The sequence below is a fragment of the Ursus maritimus genome, unplaced genomic scaffold, assembly GCF_017311325.1.
Source record: "Ursus maritimus isolate PB19 unplaced genomic scaffold, ASM1731132v1 scaffold_9, whole genome shotgun sequence".
In the NCBI taxonomy this organism is placed as follows: Eukaryota; Metazoa; Chordata; class Mammalia; order Carnivora; family Ursidae; genus Ursus; species Ursus maritimus.
Genome location: NW_024427107.1, coordinates 77,371,661 through 77,390,284, shown reverse-complemented (window position 1 = coordinate 77,390,284; position 18,624 = coordinate 77,371,661). Strand labels below are relative to the sequence as shown.

The window sequence follows — 18,624 nt, the reverse complement described above, 5'->3', positions numbered from 1 at the left end:
TTGTACTTTCTTTGGAGTTCTCCTTTTAATGATTTTCCAACGACTGCAAACTTAAGTCTCAAGTACAGTACAAATAACTTATTCCTGAGCCATTCTCGTGTAAGTGGCTGACCTGTTGTCCTGATACCCCTAAACAGGTTAGTGTGTGTTTTCCACAAACGAGGACATTCTCCTGCCAGACCGCAACACAACCATCAAAATCAGGACATTAGCACTGATAACATCAGTATCCTCTGAGCCTCAGACTGACTCCACTCAAGTCACCAGCTGGTCCTTTTCTTTTTTCCTTTTTTTTTTTTTTTTTTTTTTTTTTTTGTAGCAAAATGATCCAGTCCAGGATCATGTGTGACTTTATTTGTACCGTCTGTTCATTCTTCTCTAATCTGGAATGGTTCAGTCTGTCCTTGGCTTGCAAGACCCGGACACTTGCTTTCGAAGATCACAGGTCAGCTCTTTTGTGGAATGTCCCTAGTTTTGGCTTATCTGTGGTTTCTTCCTGACTAAATCCAGGTCATGCACGCTTGGCAGGGACATCACAGAAGCGGTGCTCTGTTCTCTTTCCTGCATTCCGTCAGGTGGCACATGATTCAGATCCGTCCTGTTAGCCTTGATTCAGTTTGAGTGGAATCCTCTTCTTAACTTTTTAAAAGTAGTCTCTGTTCCCAAAGTGGGGCTCAAACTCATGACCCCAGATCAAGAGTCCCATGCTCTACTGATTGAGCCAGCCAGGCACCCCTCCTCTTTTCTTTTTTTTTTAATTGAGCTATAATTGACATATAACGTTGTGTAAATTTAAGGTGCGTAACCTGTTAACTGATAGACCTACATATTGCAATAGGATTGCTACTGTTGTGTTAGCTAACACATCCCAACCCATAATTATCATTTCTGTTTTTGTGGTGGGTACATTTATGCTCTAGTTTCTCAGCAACTTTGAAGTATATAATACAGCATTGTTGACTATAATCAACTTATTCATCTTCTAATTGCATGTTTGTACCCTTTGACCAACATCTCTGCAATTTCACCAGCACCCCCAGCCCCTGGTAACCACCATTCTACTGTTTCTACAAGTGATCTGAATCTTCTTTCTCTGATTCAGGCAAAGAAAGAAAGAAAGGGCAAAGGTATGGATAATTGAGGTTAAAAATACCCTTGCACTCGATCGATGTGTTTTAAACAATTCGATCGATGTTATTTGAGTAATTCAGATAAATCCTGTATCAAGTTGTCTGAGAGCAGAGACATAGCCTCAGTCTTTCCTTTAAAATTAGCCTTCATGCTTGGGGCACCTGGGTGTGCAGTCGGTCAGGTGTCTGACTCTTGATTTGGGCTCAGGGTTGTGATCTCAGGGTCGTGGGATAAAGCCTGCCATGGGCTCCTTGCTCAGTGGGGAGACTGCTTGGGATTCTCTCTCTCCCTCTTCCTCTGCTCCTCCTCGCTCTCTGCTCTCTCTCTTTCTCTCAAATAAGCAAATCTTAAAAAAAATTAGCCTTAATGCTATAATATTTAAGACACACAAAAGGTATAAAGAATACTATATCTTGAATTATAATAACTTGATATGTAATATACAACGTATATTTCCAATTGGATTATTGTATTTTATTTTATATGTAACACAAAAAATACAAAATATGTAATGTAATATACTATGAATTCTCAAACCATCTAGTTCAAGAATTAAGCCACAGCCAATTCAGCTAAATCTCTTGTGAATTCTTCCCTAGCTTCAGTCTATTATGCACTTGCCCAGAACTGACTCACCCAGGATCCCCTGACAAACTGACAAAATCCAAGTTTTTGGAGGCAATTTAAGGCAATTAGATCCTAACTCAGGCCAGACAAGGAAGGATGTTGTTGTTTTTTTTTTTTTGAGGCGCTACTTAGCTTGTTCTGCCATCTGGTGGTCATACAGGGAATTGCAGCTACTCATGTTTCCCACCACACCCCACCCCCGGCCCCCGCCCTTCTCAGAATTTTTTTTCTTTTCTTTTCTTTTTTCTTTTCTTCTCTTTTCTTTTCCTTTCTTTTCTTTCTTTTTAAAAAAAGATTTTATTTATTTATTTCACAGAGAAAGCCATCCAGCAAGAGAGGGAACACAAGCAGGTGGAGTGGGAGAGGAAGAAGCAGGCTCCCAGCGAAGGAGCCTGATGTGGGGCTGGATCCCAGAACGCTGGGATCACGCCTTGAGCCGAAGGCAGGCGCTTAACAACTGAGCCACCCAGGCGCCCCAGAATTTTTCTTTAAAACATTTTTTTTCCCCTTGAGGCACTTGGGTGTCTCAGTCGGTTGGGCGGGGGACTCTTGGTTTTGCCTCGGGTGGTGATCTCGGAGTTGTGGGATCCAGCCGGGCATGGGACTCTGCCGGTGGTGAAGTCCCCTTGGGATTCTCTCCCCCTCTCCCTCTGTTCCTCCCCTCATTTACGTGCACGCACCCTCTCTTTCTAAAATATATAAATAAATCTTTAAGAAAGTTTTTTGCTTAAACTTTATTTTTAAATGTAAAATCTTAGAGGGGGTGGGGCAGCCATTGAGGGTCCTCAGCTGAGTCCTAGGAGCACAGTTAAAAAAAACTTTTTTTAATGTAAAATCTGATTTTCTTAAGTTGGATATATTATAACTGATCTTTAAATCTCTCTGGTTTTACAAGTGACCACCATGCATTGGTGAAAACACATAAGTATTAGTTGCTCACATTTATAACTTTTCAGTCTTGGATGTATGTAGTTTGTGTGTGTGTGTGTGTATGTTTTTCTCAGTTAATTCCAAAACTTATTGCAAATATATGACAGCCACTGATGTAGATGCTAGCATGAACAAGAATCACCTCAATGTCAAATTAACATAGTGTTTCTAATTATACTCGGTGAAACAGGAAACCTCTTTAATAATCTATAAAACAAAGAAGCCTAACAGAGTAAATAATACTTACTGATCACCTATTATCTGCTAGATGAACACGTCATTTCTGAGAAAATGTCACAGCGCATTTGCATTGTTTGAAATGCAGTAAGTTGGAGTCATCACCAAGTTGTGTGATATTCATTCTTGAGATTCCTGTGGACATTAAATTGATTGGTGAAAGTTTGATAGAAAAAAGCTTGTTATGTCATTTCAAATTATCTTTTCACCAATTACTTATTAATCACAACAGGAAAAGTGGTCGATTTACAGTGGAGAGACAGCCGACGTGGCCCTAGCCAACTGATCAAAGTTACCCCAACGGACCAACCAACAGTGTGTGCCCACTGAGATAACACACGCAGAGGGCTTAGCTTACATCACTTCTATGGCATTCTGCAAAAAATACATAACCCGAATTTAATCATGAGAAAGCATTAGACGGACTCAAATTGAGGAACACTGTAGAAAATAGCTGGCTTGTATTCTTCCAACATTAATTAGAGTCATGAAAGAAAGGCTGAGAATCCGTTCCAGATAATACGAAAAAAATACTGGACAACTGACTGCCACGTGTGGTCTTGGACAGGGGAAAACTGTGTAGAAAGCACACAACTGGGATATACTTATATACTTGTCTATCCATCTAGAGAATGATAAAACAAATTTGGCAAAAACGTGAATCGTTGGTGAATATGGAGAGAGAGGCTATGGGAGTTCTTTTTACAATTCGTGCCAGTTTTCCGTGACTTTGAAACAACATAAGAAAGTTAACCCAAACAAGTGTTACCCCAGACAAGCCCTTTGAGGACTAAGAACTGGTCTCTTGAAAATGAAGTCACTGTGCGCAAACTTTTAAAACGAACAGCGCGGGAGCTTAGCACGGTAACCAGAGGGCAAACCACCGATCGGCCGCACCTCCCTCCCGGACCAGCGCGGCCCGGGACGGGGCGCGTGAGCCGAGGGTAAGGAGCAGGACAGCGCCGGCTGGAGACCCCTCTGCGCGGAGGAAAGCGCACGGAGAGCTCCAGCAAGCGCGGCAGGGCGCGGCTTAGGGGCCAACGAGAAAAGAGCCGGGGTTCTGCTCCGAGGTGGAAGCTGGGGCTCCAACACCCAGCAGCCGGGGTGGGGGTCGGGGGTGGGGCAGGCTTTCCGAGGGTCGCCTGGGCGCAGGTGCCAGCGCTCCCCCGCGTCGGTGTCCCCACGGCCTGGGCACAGAGCCGGCGTCCCAGGCGTATTCTTGGGCGGAATAACCGCGTGCACATAGGGAAGGCCCTGGGTCCCTTCCCGCCCGCAGCGCGCCGGCCCCCCGCGGGGACCTCGGAGCTGCTGACGCACACGGGACGCAGGCGGGGGGCTGGGTTTCCAGGACGACGAGGGCGGAACCGCGGCCCTCGCGCTCGTGCGTCACTTCCGCCCGCTAGCCACTGGCCCTTCTGCCTGCGAGGAGGTTCCGATTGGGAGCATCTCGCCTCGGGTAGCTGGGCTGTCGCAGTGGGGCTGGGAGTAGCCAACAGAACTCTGATTCTGCGGAAGGAGGTGTTGGGGACTCAGGTGTAGCCTGGCTTCCGTCGCCCAAGCAGTCGCTTTCAAAACCGCCCCCTTGGAGCCGAGGTTATAGGATGCCTAGGCGCTGCCAGATATAGAGCATGCGCACTCCTACCGACACAGGCTCAGGGAATCCACTGCTCCGGGATTTCCGCGTAGCCGGTGGAATAGCGGAGGGGCGGGCTGGGGTGGGCGTGACGGGGAGGGGCGTGGTGCTCGAACGAAGGCGTTGATTGGTCAGTTAGAAGTCCCGCTGGGGGAGCCGCTGTCGACCTCTGGCGGGCTCTGCAGTTTCATTCATTCGTTCATTCACAGAATGGATTGATTCACTCAGCTTTCCCTGAGAGTACGTGTGTCAGAGCCGGTGCTGGGCGCTGGGGATCCAGACAGGAGTCGGACTCCGGGAGTCCAGGATCTGGCTGGCACTCTCGCTGTTTCCCTCCTTTCTGTGCAACCTCACCGCCTCTCTTCTGTACTCGTGCAGAGGGAGGTGACAGCCACCCCATCCTACTGCAGGGACCTTCCCTGAGAGCTCCTTCCCCTGACAGCAGCAGTCGCACACGGGAAGGCCTGAGCTGGAATCCGGCCACGCGCGCAGTGACTGAGCCACTTCCGTCACTTGACGTCCACAGGTCTTTGGGTTGTGAGGTTGAAAACGAGCTTTGGTGCTTACCTTGGTGTGGAACCCCAGTTTTGCCCCTCATTAGCTCCTGCGACTTCGGGCCCTTCAGGGGGGCCTCTGGTTGTCCAGCGCTGGCTGAGATAATTCTTAGCTGAATTGAGGCTGAATAAATCTAAGGGGAAGGATTTCGTAAACCCAAAGCAAAATTTTGGTTCCAGATCCAAAGCACCCCCTTCAACCAACATACTGGTGATAAAACTGACTTGTAAATATCCATCGTCTGATTCCCTGTGTCGTTTCTCAGTTGTTCCACATTGAGAAGGGGAAATAAAGGAATGTTATTGCTTAGTCCCCTTAAATTAGAACAACCTACTTTATAAGGTGCTTGTGAGGATTAAATGAGAAATTTGTGACAAGTACATTGCACCTTACCTGCCAGGTAGATGGTAGCTACCACGATTGTATCATTTTGAGGGAATACATGTGAAAGACCTGCTCAAGTGGTTGGTTTTTAGTGGTACTAAATATATGTAGTTGAGTAAATGAATCCCTTTCCTTTTAGCTTGGGCACTAGAAAGCCCAAGTGAGACATGGCCCAAGCATTTGAGTAGACTGCAGGGTAGGGGAGAGCCCTACAACATGGAAGGGAGTCAGAAACCCTATGTAATACTGTTGGGGGTTCAGAAATCCTGAGGGATGATGGACTTTGCCTAAAGTGCCCCAAATGTCACCCAACCAGAACACTTTTAGTCAGGACAACGGGCATGAACTGGGATTGTTCCAGGCAAATCAAGATATGGTCACCCTATCCCAAAGCTATATGAGTAGCATGTGACATCATTAAAATGGAACTTCAGTGTGTCCTATTGTGTCTCCAAATGTTTTCTCATACTCAATTTTATTTAATCCTGGTGACAGCCTCATGAAGTGCTTACCCACATTTTATGGATGAAGACATTGAGGTCATGTAGTTGGTGAGTGATGGGGCGGGTGCTTTGATTGTACTTTTGACTCATGTTTCAGTGACGATTCTCAACTCCACAAAATCTCCTGGGCATTGGTTCTCATCTTTGCGACTCTATGATTTGATGTTTCAGGGAAGCCTCAGATTCTACCTCGTGTTACTGGAGAGCTTTCTTTCTTTCTTTTCTAAGGTTTTATTTTTATGCAATCTCTACACCCAATGTGGGGCTAGAACTCACGACCCCAAGATCAACAGTCACATGTTCCACAGACTAAGCCAGCCAGGCACCCCAACTGGAGAACTTTCTAACAGAGCTCTGTATCATCAAGCTTTCCATCCCCGTTAGGACTTTTGTAGAGGGGATCTGGTGTGAGTGTGAGGTTGGACCTGATTATTTTAGAGGTTCTTACCCATCCAATTTGAAGTGTCTACAAACTCCTTGAGAGCAGGTTTTGCTGTCGTCTTTGAATTCTGAACATTCAGATGAGACGATCAGGAAAAGTTAAAGCTATGAAAGGTGAATAACTCCAGGAGGAAGACAGGCCTGGATACCCTGATGGATCAGTTTAATGCAAGCCCCTACCTTCTCTGAGCCTCAGTCTTCTCATTGGTAAGGATGCAGGATAGTCTCTCTCTCACAGATTTGCTGGAACAATAAAATTACTGTAAGTGAATACATAGTAAACAGAGAAACACTGTACTAAAATAGCAATGTTTCCTTTTGCCAGCTTTCAATATTTCTTTCTAAATTGCTTGCCTTATCCATTTATAAAGAGAACAGGAACAGAGAAGGACTGTGGAAAGAGCACAGGCCATGGACTCAGACAGCCCTGCATCTGAATCCCTAAATAACACCAGCCACTTGTGCAACCCCAGCCAAGTGGTGTGTCCTTTCTGGAACTTGGCACTAAGAATAGCTACCTTGCATGGATCTTAGAAGACAGAGTGAGCTAAGCAGTGAAGCTCTGTTCCTGGCACATAGACCTCCATCAAGGGTGGCTTCTCGTAATGTCTGTTTTCTGTAACTGTCAACCTGCATTCTTAAGCCCGTGGAGCAGCCCCTGTGGGCATCCTTCTGTGGTGTCTTGGAGGCACTCTCCCTCGGTGTCTGTTGAAAACACTTCCTGGCTCTCTAGCGTATGCTGGAAATCTGCTTCACCTGCTTTGCCCTGAAAATGTGTTCTGCTTATAACGCATTCCTACTCTTTGGAAAACAATTCAATAAAAAAATTGGTTTTCCACTGACCCTGGGCAGGGATGAGGGATAGCATATTATTATTTTATAAAAAATATGAATAATAAAATAAGTCATAAAACAGCACTGCACACATAGCAAAGAGTCAATAAATGCTTGCTGGCTTAAAGCAAAGGTGATGGCTCAGTTCTTCCTGTCTGCTGTTATTTGCTGAGGGGACGATTCTTCCATTACATTATTTTTTTAAAAGTAGGCTCCGTGATCAACGTGGGCCTTGAACTCAGGACCCTGAGATCAAGAGTTGCATGTTCTATCGACTGAGCCAGTCAGGCACCCCTAAAAACATTTTTTATTTGAAAAAGAAATAGATGTAAACAGAACACAAAGATCCAGAAGGGAGAGAGCATCTTCCTCCACCATCCTGTTCTCCCAGCCTTTCTGGAGATGACACTGTTAACAACGTCTTGTGCATCTTTCCAAATGGGCTATGGACACTCTAAGGTATGTATGTAAACTCAGTTTTATGTATTCATTTTTAACAGAGAAGTTTAAATCCTAAAGTGGCTTCTGCCCTGGGAAACAGCTGTTCCCCACCCTCCCAGTGGATGGACTGCTGGGGCCCTCCAGGCGGGGAGTGGCTCCACCCACGAGAGCTGGGGACCGGGCTCCGGCGCGCGTCCCCGCCCCGCCCCCACGGCTGCGCGGATGAAGCACGCCCGGGAGGCTCGCCTAGCCTGCGGACGGAAGGGGCGCTTATTCAGCCCACAGGTAGTCCTGAACATCAGCGACCACGCCTGTGGGTGCTTGGTCTCCGGGGCGGCAGGGAGCCGCAGGGGTCTCGCAGGCGCCCCTGCCCCGGAGGTGCTGAAATTTGGGCGGCGCGCCTTGAGGGGTTAGAAAGTGGCGACAGGCCCCTCCCTCGGCGCGCGCCGCCCCGGGAGCCGAAGCTTTTCTGTCCCCGCTACTCCTCCTCCCTTCCACTCCCTCCCGTGCTCTCCAGTCCCTCTCCCCGGCTGCGTCCCTCCCAAAACCCGGAGCGGAGCGCCGGCCCGGCCCGGCCCCGAGCATGCGCAGGAAGGTGCCGGCGCGGCCGCCGGTCTGAAGCGCCAGCTCTGAGTAGGGGGAGCGGTCGCAGAGGCTGCTCGGCCCCGCCGCCCGCCAGGCCGTTGGCTCCCGCTCCGCGCCCGGGCCGCCGGCTGTGTAAGTGCGAGGTGGGGGTTCCGGGCCGGGGATCGGCCGGCTGCGGGAGGGCTGCCTGTGTGTGGCGGCGAGCGAGGGCGCGAGTCAGCCTGCACCTGCCCGGGCCGAGGTCCACTTCACACCCGCCCCAGCCCGTTAGCTTGTCCGGCGCCCTCCGCACACCTGTCCCGGGCCGTGCCCGCACCCGCCTCTCTGGGGCCCCGGCCCTTGCTCCCTGCGGCGCGCGGCGGCGGCCCCCTCCCCTATTCCGCCTGCCGCGTCCTGGCCCCCGGGCCGTGTGGGGTCGGGAGACTCCCGGCGCGCGCTTGTCTCCCGGCAGGGCGGCCCGGCCGGCCAGGGGCTACCCTCTTGTCTCTGTCCTCCTAGCTGGCCTCCAGGTTGAGAGTGCCTGAGACCCAGCTCAGCGGCCCCAGGCGCTGGGTCCTGGGATGAGAGCTTCTGTGGTCAGCTCCAGCTGACCCCGCGGGGGTCGTGGGGAAGGAAGAGTGCCAGCGCTGTGCTTGCCTGTGGTCTTCTCCCTCTCGCGATCCGCCCCCGCTGCACCTTGCCACAGCAAATGCCTTCTAACCCACACTTTTCTGATGTTCAGATAGGGTGCGTGTTGAATTCACGTGTTTTTATAGAGAGAGGGATAAAATGTTGAAAGCAGGGCTCGCTGTAGATCAAAATGAGCTGAAGGCAGGGGGCTGTGACACCCTCCGTCCATCAGCCCTCCGCCCCCGAGCTTAAACTAGTGACTGTCAGTTTTTGAGAAATAGTTACAGCCACTTCCTCGTCCAGCCCAGCGAGTGTTTGTTAACGTGAAACGACAGCACTCCAGGCATGATGTTGGAGACCCAGGAATATTGCCATACTAAAGATGGGGCAAGGTTATGTTTGCTTCTCTTAAATTGTGTGGCAGAGTAGTGGTGTAGAGGGACAAACGGTTGTCAAGAAATATAGACATTTTTGAAAATTTTATTTATTTGTCAGAGAGAGAGAAAGAGAGAGCACAAGCAGGGGGAGTGGCAGGCAGAGGAAGAAGCAGACTCCCTGCTGAGCAAGGAGCCCTGCAGGACTAGATCCAAGGACCCTGGGATCCTGACCTGAGCTTAAGGCAGATGCTTAACCAACTGAGCCACCCAGGCATCCCTGTCAAGAAATATTTTTAAAAATAACTGCTTTATTGAGATATCATTCACATACTACAAAATCCACACATTTAGAATGTACAGTGCTGTAGTTTTAGTGTATTCACAGTGCAACCATCACGGTACCAGAACATTTCTATCACTTCAGAAGGAAGCTCCGTACTCATTGGCAGTCACTTCTTACTGTGTCCCCCAGCCCCTGGCAGCCGCTGTTTTACTTTCTGTCTCCAGGGGTTTGCCTGCCGTGGGCATTTCACATACATGGAATCACAGACTGTGTGGCCTTTTGTGATTCGCCTCTTTGAGCATCATGTATGCAGGGTTCATCTGTGTAGTAGTATCAGTACTTTGTTCCCTGTGAGGGCTGAGCAAGGTTCTCTTGTTGGATAGACCACATTTTGTTTATCTGTTCATTAGTTGATGGACAATGGTGTTGTTTCCACTCTTTGACTATTATTTTTTAAGATTGTATTTATTTATTTGAGAGAGAGTTTGTGAGAGAGAGCGCAGAAGAGGGGGGAGGGACAGAGGGAGAAGCAGACTCCCCACTGAGTGGGGAGCCCAGTGCAGGGCTTGATCCCCGGACACCGGGGTCATGACCTGAACCGAGGGTAGACTCTTAACCGACTGAGCCACCCAGGTGCCCCCACTGTTTGACTATTAAGAGTAATGCTGCTATGAAATTTGTGGACAAGTTTTTGCATGGACACATGTGTTCTACCATGTCGAACAAATATATTTTTGATTTTTTTTTTTTTAGGATTTATTTGCGAGGAGAGAGAGGGAGAGAGAGAGAGAGAGCGCACGTGAGCCCGCATGGGGGGAGGGGCAGAGGCAGAAGGAGAAGCAGACTCCCTGCTGAGCAGGAAGCCGGACATGGGGCTCCATCCCAGGACCCCAGGATCATGACCTGAGCCTAAGGCAGACCCTTAACCAACTGAGCCACCCAGGCGCCCCTATTTTTGATGTTTTAATATTTGTATTAGATTAGTCTCGGACACTAGAACTGGCTCAGTGCCAGGTCTTATTTTGTCAGCTTTTCCCTTGAAGAAACCAATGGAAAAGCATGGACTCTGGCGCCTGGCTCCGGTTCATCACCTACCGAGTAGGAGACCCTGAGCAGAATGACTGAGCCTTATTTCATCTGTATGATTGAAAATAGTGATACTCATTTCTTAGGATTGATGGAAGTCTAAATAAAATACATTATAGAGAGCCCAGTGAACTTCCTCTTTCTGGCTTATATGAGACAGATTTCCGCCTGTGTAAGATGCATATTTTGAATTTGGGGCAAAAGTGAACAAGTGTGTAATACTGAGCTGCTTCAGGGAAAACTCTTGCTTGAGGTTGTAAGGTTTATTGACCCATGGCACGGATTTGATTGCTGGTGTCCTTTCAGTGCCTAGTCAGAACTGGAAGGGACCCAGAGGGATCATTTAGTCCAGGGTGAGTTAGTTATTTGGATTTCATAGATTAGCAAATTCCAAAAAACTGGAGGGTCAATAATAGGGATGTCAATTTTAATTTTCACCTGAACAGGACAATGAGAAAATAACCATCGTCTCCTCTCACCAACATTTCATAAAAGCAAGAATGTTTTAATGCCAAAAAATGTGGAAGTTCATTACCTAAATATAAATTACAGTACTAGTTAATATTGATAAAGCATTTACAAAATTTACCTAAGTTTAGTTTTATGAGAAGTTCATACACTATTCTACTTTTTCTCATTTTACTTTAGAGAAGTTGAGCACCTGTCCTGAGACCCATGCCCAGGACCCGCTGTCCCCAATATTCAGGTGGATCTGCAGCTGTAATACCCTTGCTTCTTTGCGCTTCCTGTTTTCTGGCTCATAGAGGAAGGTATTTTCAGGAGCAGCAGCATAACCTGCGGGTGGAGGATGGGGCCGAGTCTGAGCTCTTAAACTACTTGACCTGCTGACAACTAGGCTGTGAGCTCCTTGGAATTGGACCTTCTCCCTTTTTTTTTTTTTTTAAAGATTTTATTTATTTATTTGACAGAGATAGAGACAGCCAGCGAGAGAGGGAACACAAGCGGGGGGGGGGGTGGGTGGGAGAGAAGGAAGCAGGCTCATAGCAGAGGAACCTGATGTGGGGCTCGATCCCATAACGCCAGGATCACGCCCTGAGCCGAAGGCAGATGCTTAACCGCTGTGCCACCCAGGTGCCCCAGGACCTTCTCCCTTTTTTAACTCTTGAAAAAAAATTTTTTTCAAGGTTTTATTTATTTATTTAGTTGTGAGAGCGAGAGCACACAGAGGCAGCGGGAGAAGCACGCTCCCCGCTGAGCAGGGAGCCCGACTTGGGCCTTGATCCCAGGACCCCGAGATAAGGACCTGAGCCGAAGGCAGGCGCCCCTAACTCTTGAAAAATTTTGAAGTACAGATTCTAGCAAAGGTGTACGTGGTATTTATGTATAGTTTAAAGAATGGCGAACAAACACCTCCATGCCTGCCATTTGGCCTAATTTCTGAAGCCTGCTTTCTCCTGAACCACGCTCCTCTCTGCCACCCAAGTAACCACTACCCAAGTTTATTTTTCTTTATAGCTTTACTTTGTGTGTAGATATCCCTAAAGGATACATTGTGTAATGTTTCCTGTTTTTGACCTTTATGTAAACGGAGTTGTTCTGCTTGTATTAATCCCCGACCTCCTTTATCGGCCCATCACATTGTTGAGATTGAGCCGCATTCNNGCAGGGTGGCTCTGGGCCATCCACGTTCAGGGCTCTGTAGTATTCCATTGCGTTAAAAGACCGTGGTTTATTTGCCCACTCTCCTGACTGTGGACATTTGTGTGGTCCCTAGTTCTGGCTTCTAGGATCCTTTGTTTATGTTATGTCTCCTGCCCTCCATATGCCAGAGTCCCTCTAGGAGGGGAGTTCCCGGGTCGTCTAGGAGAGTCTGCATCTTTGTAAACACTTGGCATTTTTCATGCTTAACATGTTTTGTCTGTGCACTGGCATCATTCACAGTAGCCCAAAGGTAGGAGCAACCCCAATGACCTTTGATGAATGAATGAGTAAGTAGTATCTCTATACAACGGGATATAAGCATTGAAAAAGAAGGAAATTCTGACCCATTGCTGCAGATGAACCTCGAAGACGTTCTGCCAAGCGAAATCAGCTAGTCACACAAGGACACAGAGTGTGTGATTCCACCTACATGAGGGACCGAGAGGAGTAAAATTCAGAGAGACAGAAAGTCAGAATGGTGGCTGCCATGGGGACAGCGGCGTGGGGAATCACTGTTACGGAGTACAGAGTGTCGGGTGGGGAGATGGAGAACTTCTGGAGGTGTTTGCACAGCAGCGCGAGCGTCCTTAATGCCATAGAACTGTGCACTTAAAAGTGGTAAATCTCATGTATATTTTTATTTTGTCAATTTATTTTGGGTACGAAATGGCCTGTCACTGTGGCTTTAATTTGCTTTTTCCTGGTTGCCGTCGAGGTGGGCACCCTTCTGTTCCTGTCCTGGCTATTTGAGTTTTATCTCCAAAGATGCCTCTTGGAGCATTTTGTCCATCTCCTGATGGGGCGGTGTGTCTTCTCCTTGCGCATGGATTACCCATTGTCTCGTGTCATTTTTTGGAGAGCCTGTGCTTGCCTGCCGCCTCACAGTGGCACCTTTGCTGTATTCCAAATTGCCATGTATGCGTGGATCTGGTTTTGGGTGGGATTACAGTCCATATTTCTTTCTATCCCTGTGCCAGTACTGTGCTGACTGTACTTTTTATTTGGTCTCCCCCCCCCCCCCCACAGATGTACTGAAATATCGTTCACATACCATACAGGGGACCCATTTAAGTCTGCAATTTAGTGGTTTTTAGTGTATTCACAGGGCTGTGCAGCCACCACCACAGTTTTGGAACATTTCATCGCCCCCGAAAGAAACCCTGAATCCTGTTAGACATAGCAGTTGTATCTGACCTTGCTCTGCGGTGGCGGCGGGGACACAATGCCCCTCCTCTGTGTGGTTCTCCAGAAGTTCCTTGGCTATTCTGGACCGTAAATTAATTTGTTATAGTCCACAAAAAATCTGGTAGGAGGTCTAATCCGAATAGCGTTGAATTTATATATCAGACTGGGGAGAATTAACATCTGTCTTCTCTTTCTCCTCGTGAAGGTAGCTGGAACGCTGTCTTTTCATCGGTACAGAGCCTGGCACTTGGGAAGTCCTCACTAAATGCTGGGGATGTGAATGATGAGGCTTTATACCTTGTTCATTTCAACCAGAGCCTTTAACAAAAAAGAAAACACTGCTGACATTATGTGGCTCACTTACCGTCCGGTCCGTAGAAGGACAGCCAGAGAGAGAATCACCTCGATGCTCTCGGCGGCTGTGGTCGGTTCTCTGCCACCTGTTGCTAAGGAGATAGCAGCATCCTTTTTGCTAATAATGTGTGCTGCTCGGCTGCTTTACATTTCATTAATTCAGTCTTATCTGTACACGGCTGTTCTTCGGTGGGCCTGCGTGTGATGTGTGCACATGTTAATAAAGATCTGTATGTGGGAGCACTCGTGGCCCATGTCCTGCCCGGCCCAGAGTGCCCACCGAGCGCATGCTAGAACGGAAGAGCCGTAAGACAGGTTGGAATTTCCATTATGACTCAAAGTTCCCGACTTCTGTAACCTGTGGCACTGTGAAATAGCCCACCTTCATTCTGGGTGCAAACATACTGAATAACTTGATGAAACCCCATTGCAGGGTATTGTGGAGGGAGGGCCTGTCTGCTTGTCCCCTGTCTTGTCTTCCTGCACTAGTTCTCCGGGGCCTCGTGGGTGCTTCATCCGCCAGCAGGGCCCAGGGTTTGCTACTGCTGCTGCATGCAGTCCTTGTCCACGAGGCCTTCCCCCAGCCGCACTGGCCCCCTTCCTGTCTCTGCACAGCGAAGGCCTGGACCAGATAAGTGTTTTGCAGTTGTTTTTAAAGCTGTGGCTCCTTTTGAGAAACACAGAACCTTAAATCTCTGCCTTTAGCCCCAACTCTTGAGGGTTTGAGAAGTCTGCCAGGGGCTGCTGTACCTCTCTGTGGAGCATTGATGTGGGTTTGGTTCTTTCCAAGAGGGTGCAGAAGACACTGTTGGGAGGATGGGTGCTGGGCGGGGAGCAGTGTGGCATCGTCCGTCAGAGCCAGAGCGCGTGGCTTGAACACTTCCTCTGATGGCGCCTCTCTGATCTTGACCGTGATAAACCTCTCCCTGCCTCAGATTCTTCATCAGCAGAGTTGAGGTGGTGTCACAGAAAGGTTTAACTGAGATAATCTACATATAAACCATTTATGTCCCACGTAGACTGGAGGCCAAATCCAGACCTTCTGATTCCACTGTGGTTCTCGCTGTATCCCGCTGAGCGGATGAGGGAGCGGTGTGTTCGTTCAGGGACTGCTTTTAGGCCCTGACTCTCCGTCAGTACCGGGCTGGGTGTTAGAAATAGAAAACAAGAGACAGCCCCTTTTCTGCAGGAGCTCAGGGCCTCGTCCAGGAGCCGTGGTGTTTCGGGAAGAGCTGTGGTAACCAGGTGCAGAACTTCAGGGACAGACAGTAGCCCATGGCTCTGCGAGGGGCTCACCCTGCTCCCCAGGTGGCTCACGTCAGAACCACCGCACCCCAACGCAGGCCAACAGCCTTCCCAACCGTGTGCACCTCAAAGTCCCCTTTTTCTCTTTGGCAGAGTCTTCAAGATGAGTGTCCCTGACTACATGCAGTGTGCTGAGGACCACCAGACTCTCCTGGTGGTGGTGCAGCCTGTGGGCATCGTCTCCGAAGAGAACTTCTTCAAGATCTACAAGAGGATCTCCTCCGTGAGCCAGATCAGCGTGCGGGACTCCCAGCGGGTGCTCTATATCCGCTACAGGCACCACTACCCGCCCGAGAACAACGAGTGGGGCGACTTCCAGACCCATCGCAAAGTCGTGGGCCTTATCACCATCACGGACTGCTTCTCCGCCAAGGACTGGCCACAGACTTTCGAGAAGTTCCACGTGCAGAAGGAGATCTACGGCTCCACGCTGTACGACTCCCGGCTCTTTGTCTTTGGGCTGCAGGGAGAGATCGCCGAGCAGCCGCGCACCGACGTGGCCTTCTACCCCAACTATGAGGACTGCCAGACGGTGGAGAAGAGGATTGAGGACTTCGTCGAGTCGCTGTTCATCGTGCTTGAGTCCAAGCGTCTGGACAGGGCCACTGACAAGTCTGGGGATAAGATCCCCCTTCTCTGTGTCCCGTTTGAGAAGAAGGACTTTGTAGGACTGGACACAGACAGTAGGTAAGTATACCTGGAGGCCCAGAGGCTTTGTGCTTGGCTTGCTTCCTGACATCACGAAGGGAGAAGCAAGTGGTAGAATTTGATGCCCCAAGGGATAGACAGGTGCAGTCCATGGTTTTCAGACCTCCAGAAACAGGACAGCCTTTGGTTAAGGGGAATCCTTTTAGGGTTAGTGTGTGTACTTACTCGCCTGTTTCAGCCGGCCCTCCTTGGGGACGCCCTGAGCTGCTGTCCAGGACGGTGGCCACCTGTGGCTCTTGCCCACCAGAGAGCTGGCCTCTCTGAGCTGAGATGTGCTGTAAGTAAAACACACATCAGATATTGAGACCTAGTATGGAAAAAAGAAAGAAAATACCTGTTAATCTTTTTTACATGTCAAACTGATAATATTTTACATATATTAGGTCAAATAAAATATTAAAATCAGTTTTAGTTGTTACTTTTTAAAATGTGGCAGCTAGAAGACTTTATGTATGTGGCTTACATTTTATTCCTGTTGGACAGCGCTGCCCTAGTGCGCAGTCGGAAGCTTTTATTCAGTCTCATCCCTTCGATTTGTAGGTGAGGTGCTGGACCTGGAGAGGCAGCAAACTAGGAGCTAGCTGAGCTGAGCGCATAGTGGAGCTCCTGCCTCCCGGGCTGGGCACTGTGCACGGTTAGGCCCTTCTTCCCACCGATAGCTACGGTGTCCGATCCCTCGCTTACAGCCAGGCAAGGCGAGCGTCAGGTGTCAGAGGTGCTATCAGGGACTTCCCAAAGAGCTCCTTCTGCACACGGCAGTGTGTTTATAGTCTCTGTGTTACGGGGGGTCGAACAGAGCAGGAAAGGTCAGCAGCTGAGCTTTGCACCAGATCTGCAGATTACCCTCCTGGGCCCTTTGCTTCCCCGCCCTGTTCCCTGCACTGTCTCCCTGTATCGTGACCACTGTGGTGTCCAGGCACAGACGACACGAGGTTCAGGTGGTGATGCTTTGCCTGGAGGAGGTCCCCTGCAGTGAGGGAGAGTGTGGGGCTTCGTGGCCTGGCACCAGTCCCTCCTTCCCCTCCTGTAGAGTGTGGACGAGGGTCTTGCAGGAGAGGACTGAGTGACCTCGGGTCATGCTGGCAGAGTGCCCGCTGCAGAGCAGGTGCTCAGCGTGTATCTGGAGTTCACCTGAGGTCAAACACTGACTTGCTGTTGGTAAGAGCTGAGAAAAACAGGCCCGGGCCAGCCCTGCAAGTGGGAAGCACGGAGCGGCCCAAGTCCCACCTGCTGTGATGCTTTGCAGGGTCTGCGCTGGTTTTCATTTCCTCACCAGACGTGTGTGTGTGTGCGCCTGAGGAAAGGGCACGTTGCGCCTACGATCTGTACTCAGTCCTCGCAGTGGCCCTAAGGTCAACACACCAGTGCTCCCCTTTTCCACCATGGAGCTGGGGTGGTGAGGCGGAGGAGCCCAGGCCGCCGCGAGGGGCAGCGCTGTGCGGCGCACCAGGCTCTCTCCAGAGCTGGTCCAGAGTGGGGTGGCCACCGGGTGACATTCTTTTACCACACGGGGCGCACCGTGTACAGCCCCCGCACTCCCGAGCCACCGCAGCCCGTGACCTGGGCAGGGACCGGCTGGTCCCCGCCGCACAGACCAGTGGGTGCACGGCTGAAGCCTTGGAGGCAGCCGGGGACCCCGCTCTTACCCCTTCGCTACACGAGGCACCGGTGACATTTTTGTAGTCATCGACTTCTTGGGTTTGAGGTTGCAGACCCACCGGAGAATGCCGGCCTGTTTACGCTGCTTGAAATCCATGCTCACAATTTGGCGGGAGTAACAAGACTGTCTTGGGACAGTGTGCCGGCTGGACCGGGCAGTAACGTTAGCAAGTGTTTCTTGAGAGCCTCCATGTGTCCAGCATGGCCCTAGGCTCCGGAAATGCAGCAGTAGATCACACTGCCCTCCTGGTGGGACTGTTCTGTCCTCCGTGTGCTGTAGACAGTCAGCCAGCTTTTGAACTTGGGTGACATAGTGACACCGGTGACCTCAGATCAGATACGCTCTCCCGTCATCCCCGCTGGTCCATTGTTGCTTTCACTAGTCGACAGCGCTGTCATTTTTAAAAAACGATTTGGAGCAGAAACAGAGCCCAGCTCTGTCCTGCAGCTCTTGGTAGGAGTGTCCAGCTTGAAATGAGACCGTAGTTCACAGCTCACAAGGAAACATCTAGGTGAAGGCCGAGGTTTGGGTGGCACGCTGACCCCGTCCTTAGGCCCCGTGGCAGATTTGGCCGCTGCAGGCCCCTCACCTCCCTGTAACACGAGGTGCGGGCGTATATTCCCTGGAACGTTTGCCCGGGCCTCGAAAGCCCACGGGAGATTCTTGGACATGCAGTGTTGTAGCTGTCAAAGTTATTTTTGTTCTTGTGTGTTTCTAATTTTTGCTTGTTCCTCTTTTCTTTCCTTTTCCTTTTTTTTTCTATCATACCGCCCTGTGAGTATGTTGTTGGGTCTGAAAAGGTAGGCTGTGAAGATACCGCATTGAAAGTAGCTAGATTTCCCTGTGTGCTGCCTTCTGGCTGCCTTCACCGCTTGAAACCAAACACTTACTGCTTCCCAGATCCGTCCATTACCCTGGTCATCTTTTCATTTTCTAATTTAGAAAATATTTTGCTTTTTTAAGCACGTAACCCATTGGTGTTTAATATCTGTTAAAATATTTGCTTTGGGGAACTTGTTTGGTCTTAGTATTTGGTGGCAAATGAGCCCTTATTAATCTTTTCTGTTTGGAGGATGTGAGATGCTCATTGATTT

The 18,624-nt window shown here is 49.5% G+C and overlaps 1 protein-coding gene and 1 long non-coding RNA gene across 5 annotated transcripts in view; one reads left to right on the top strand and one right to left on the bottom strand.

Moving 5' to 3' along the window:
• Positions 1-2,473: 2,473 nt before the first annotated feature.
• Positions 2,474-3,899, bottom strand: LOC103670587. Its single transcript, XR_570614.2, has 2 exons — positions 2,936-3,899; positions 2,474-2,554 (listed from the first exon to the last, which is right to left on the bottom strand). It is a non-coding gene; the product is annotated as an uncharacterized LOC103670587 (long non-coding RNA).
• Positions 3,900-8,295: 4,396 nt separating this feature from the next.
• TRAPPC9 (trafficking protein particle complex subunit 9) overlaps positions 8,296-18,624 on the top strand; it is a 599,687-nt gene continuing 589,358 nt past the window's right edge. For all 4 annotated transcript variants that reach the window (XM_040626149.1, XM_040626150.1, XM_040626148.1 and 1 more), the window contains exons 1-2: positions 8,296-8,433; positions 15,256-15,849. In XM_040626149.1, the coding sequence (XP_040482083.1) occupies positions 15,266-15,849 (584 nt within the window). In that variant the 5' untranslated portion in view covers positions 8,296-8,433; positions 15,256-15,265. The remainder of the gene's footprint in view (positions 8,434-15,255; positions 15,850-18,624) is intronic.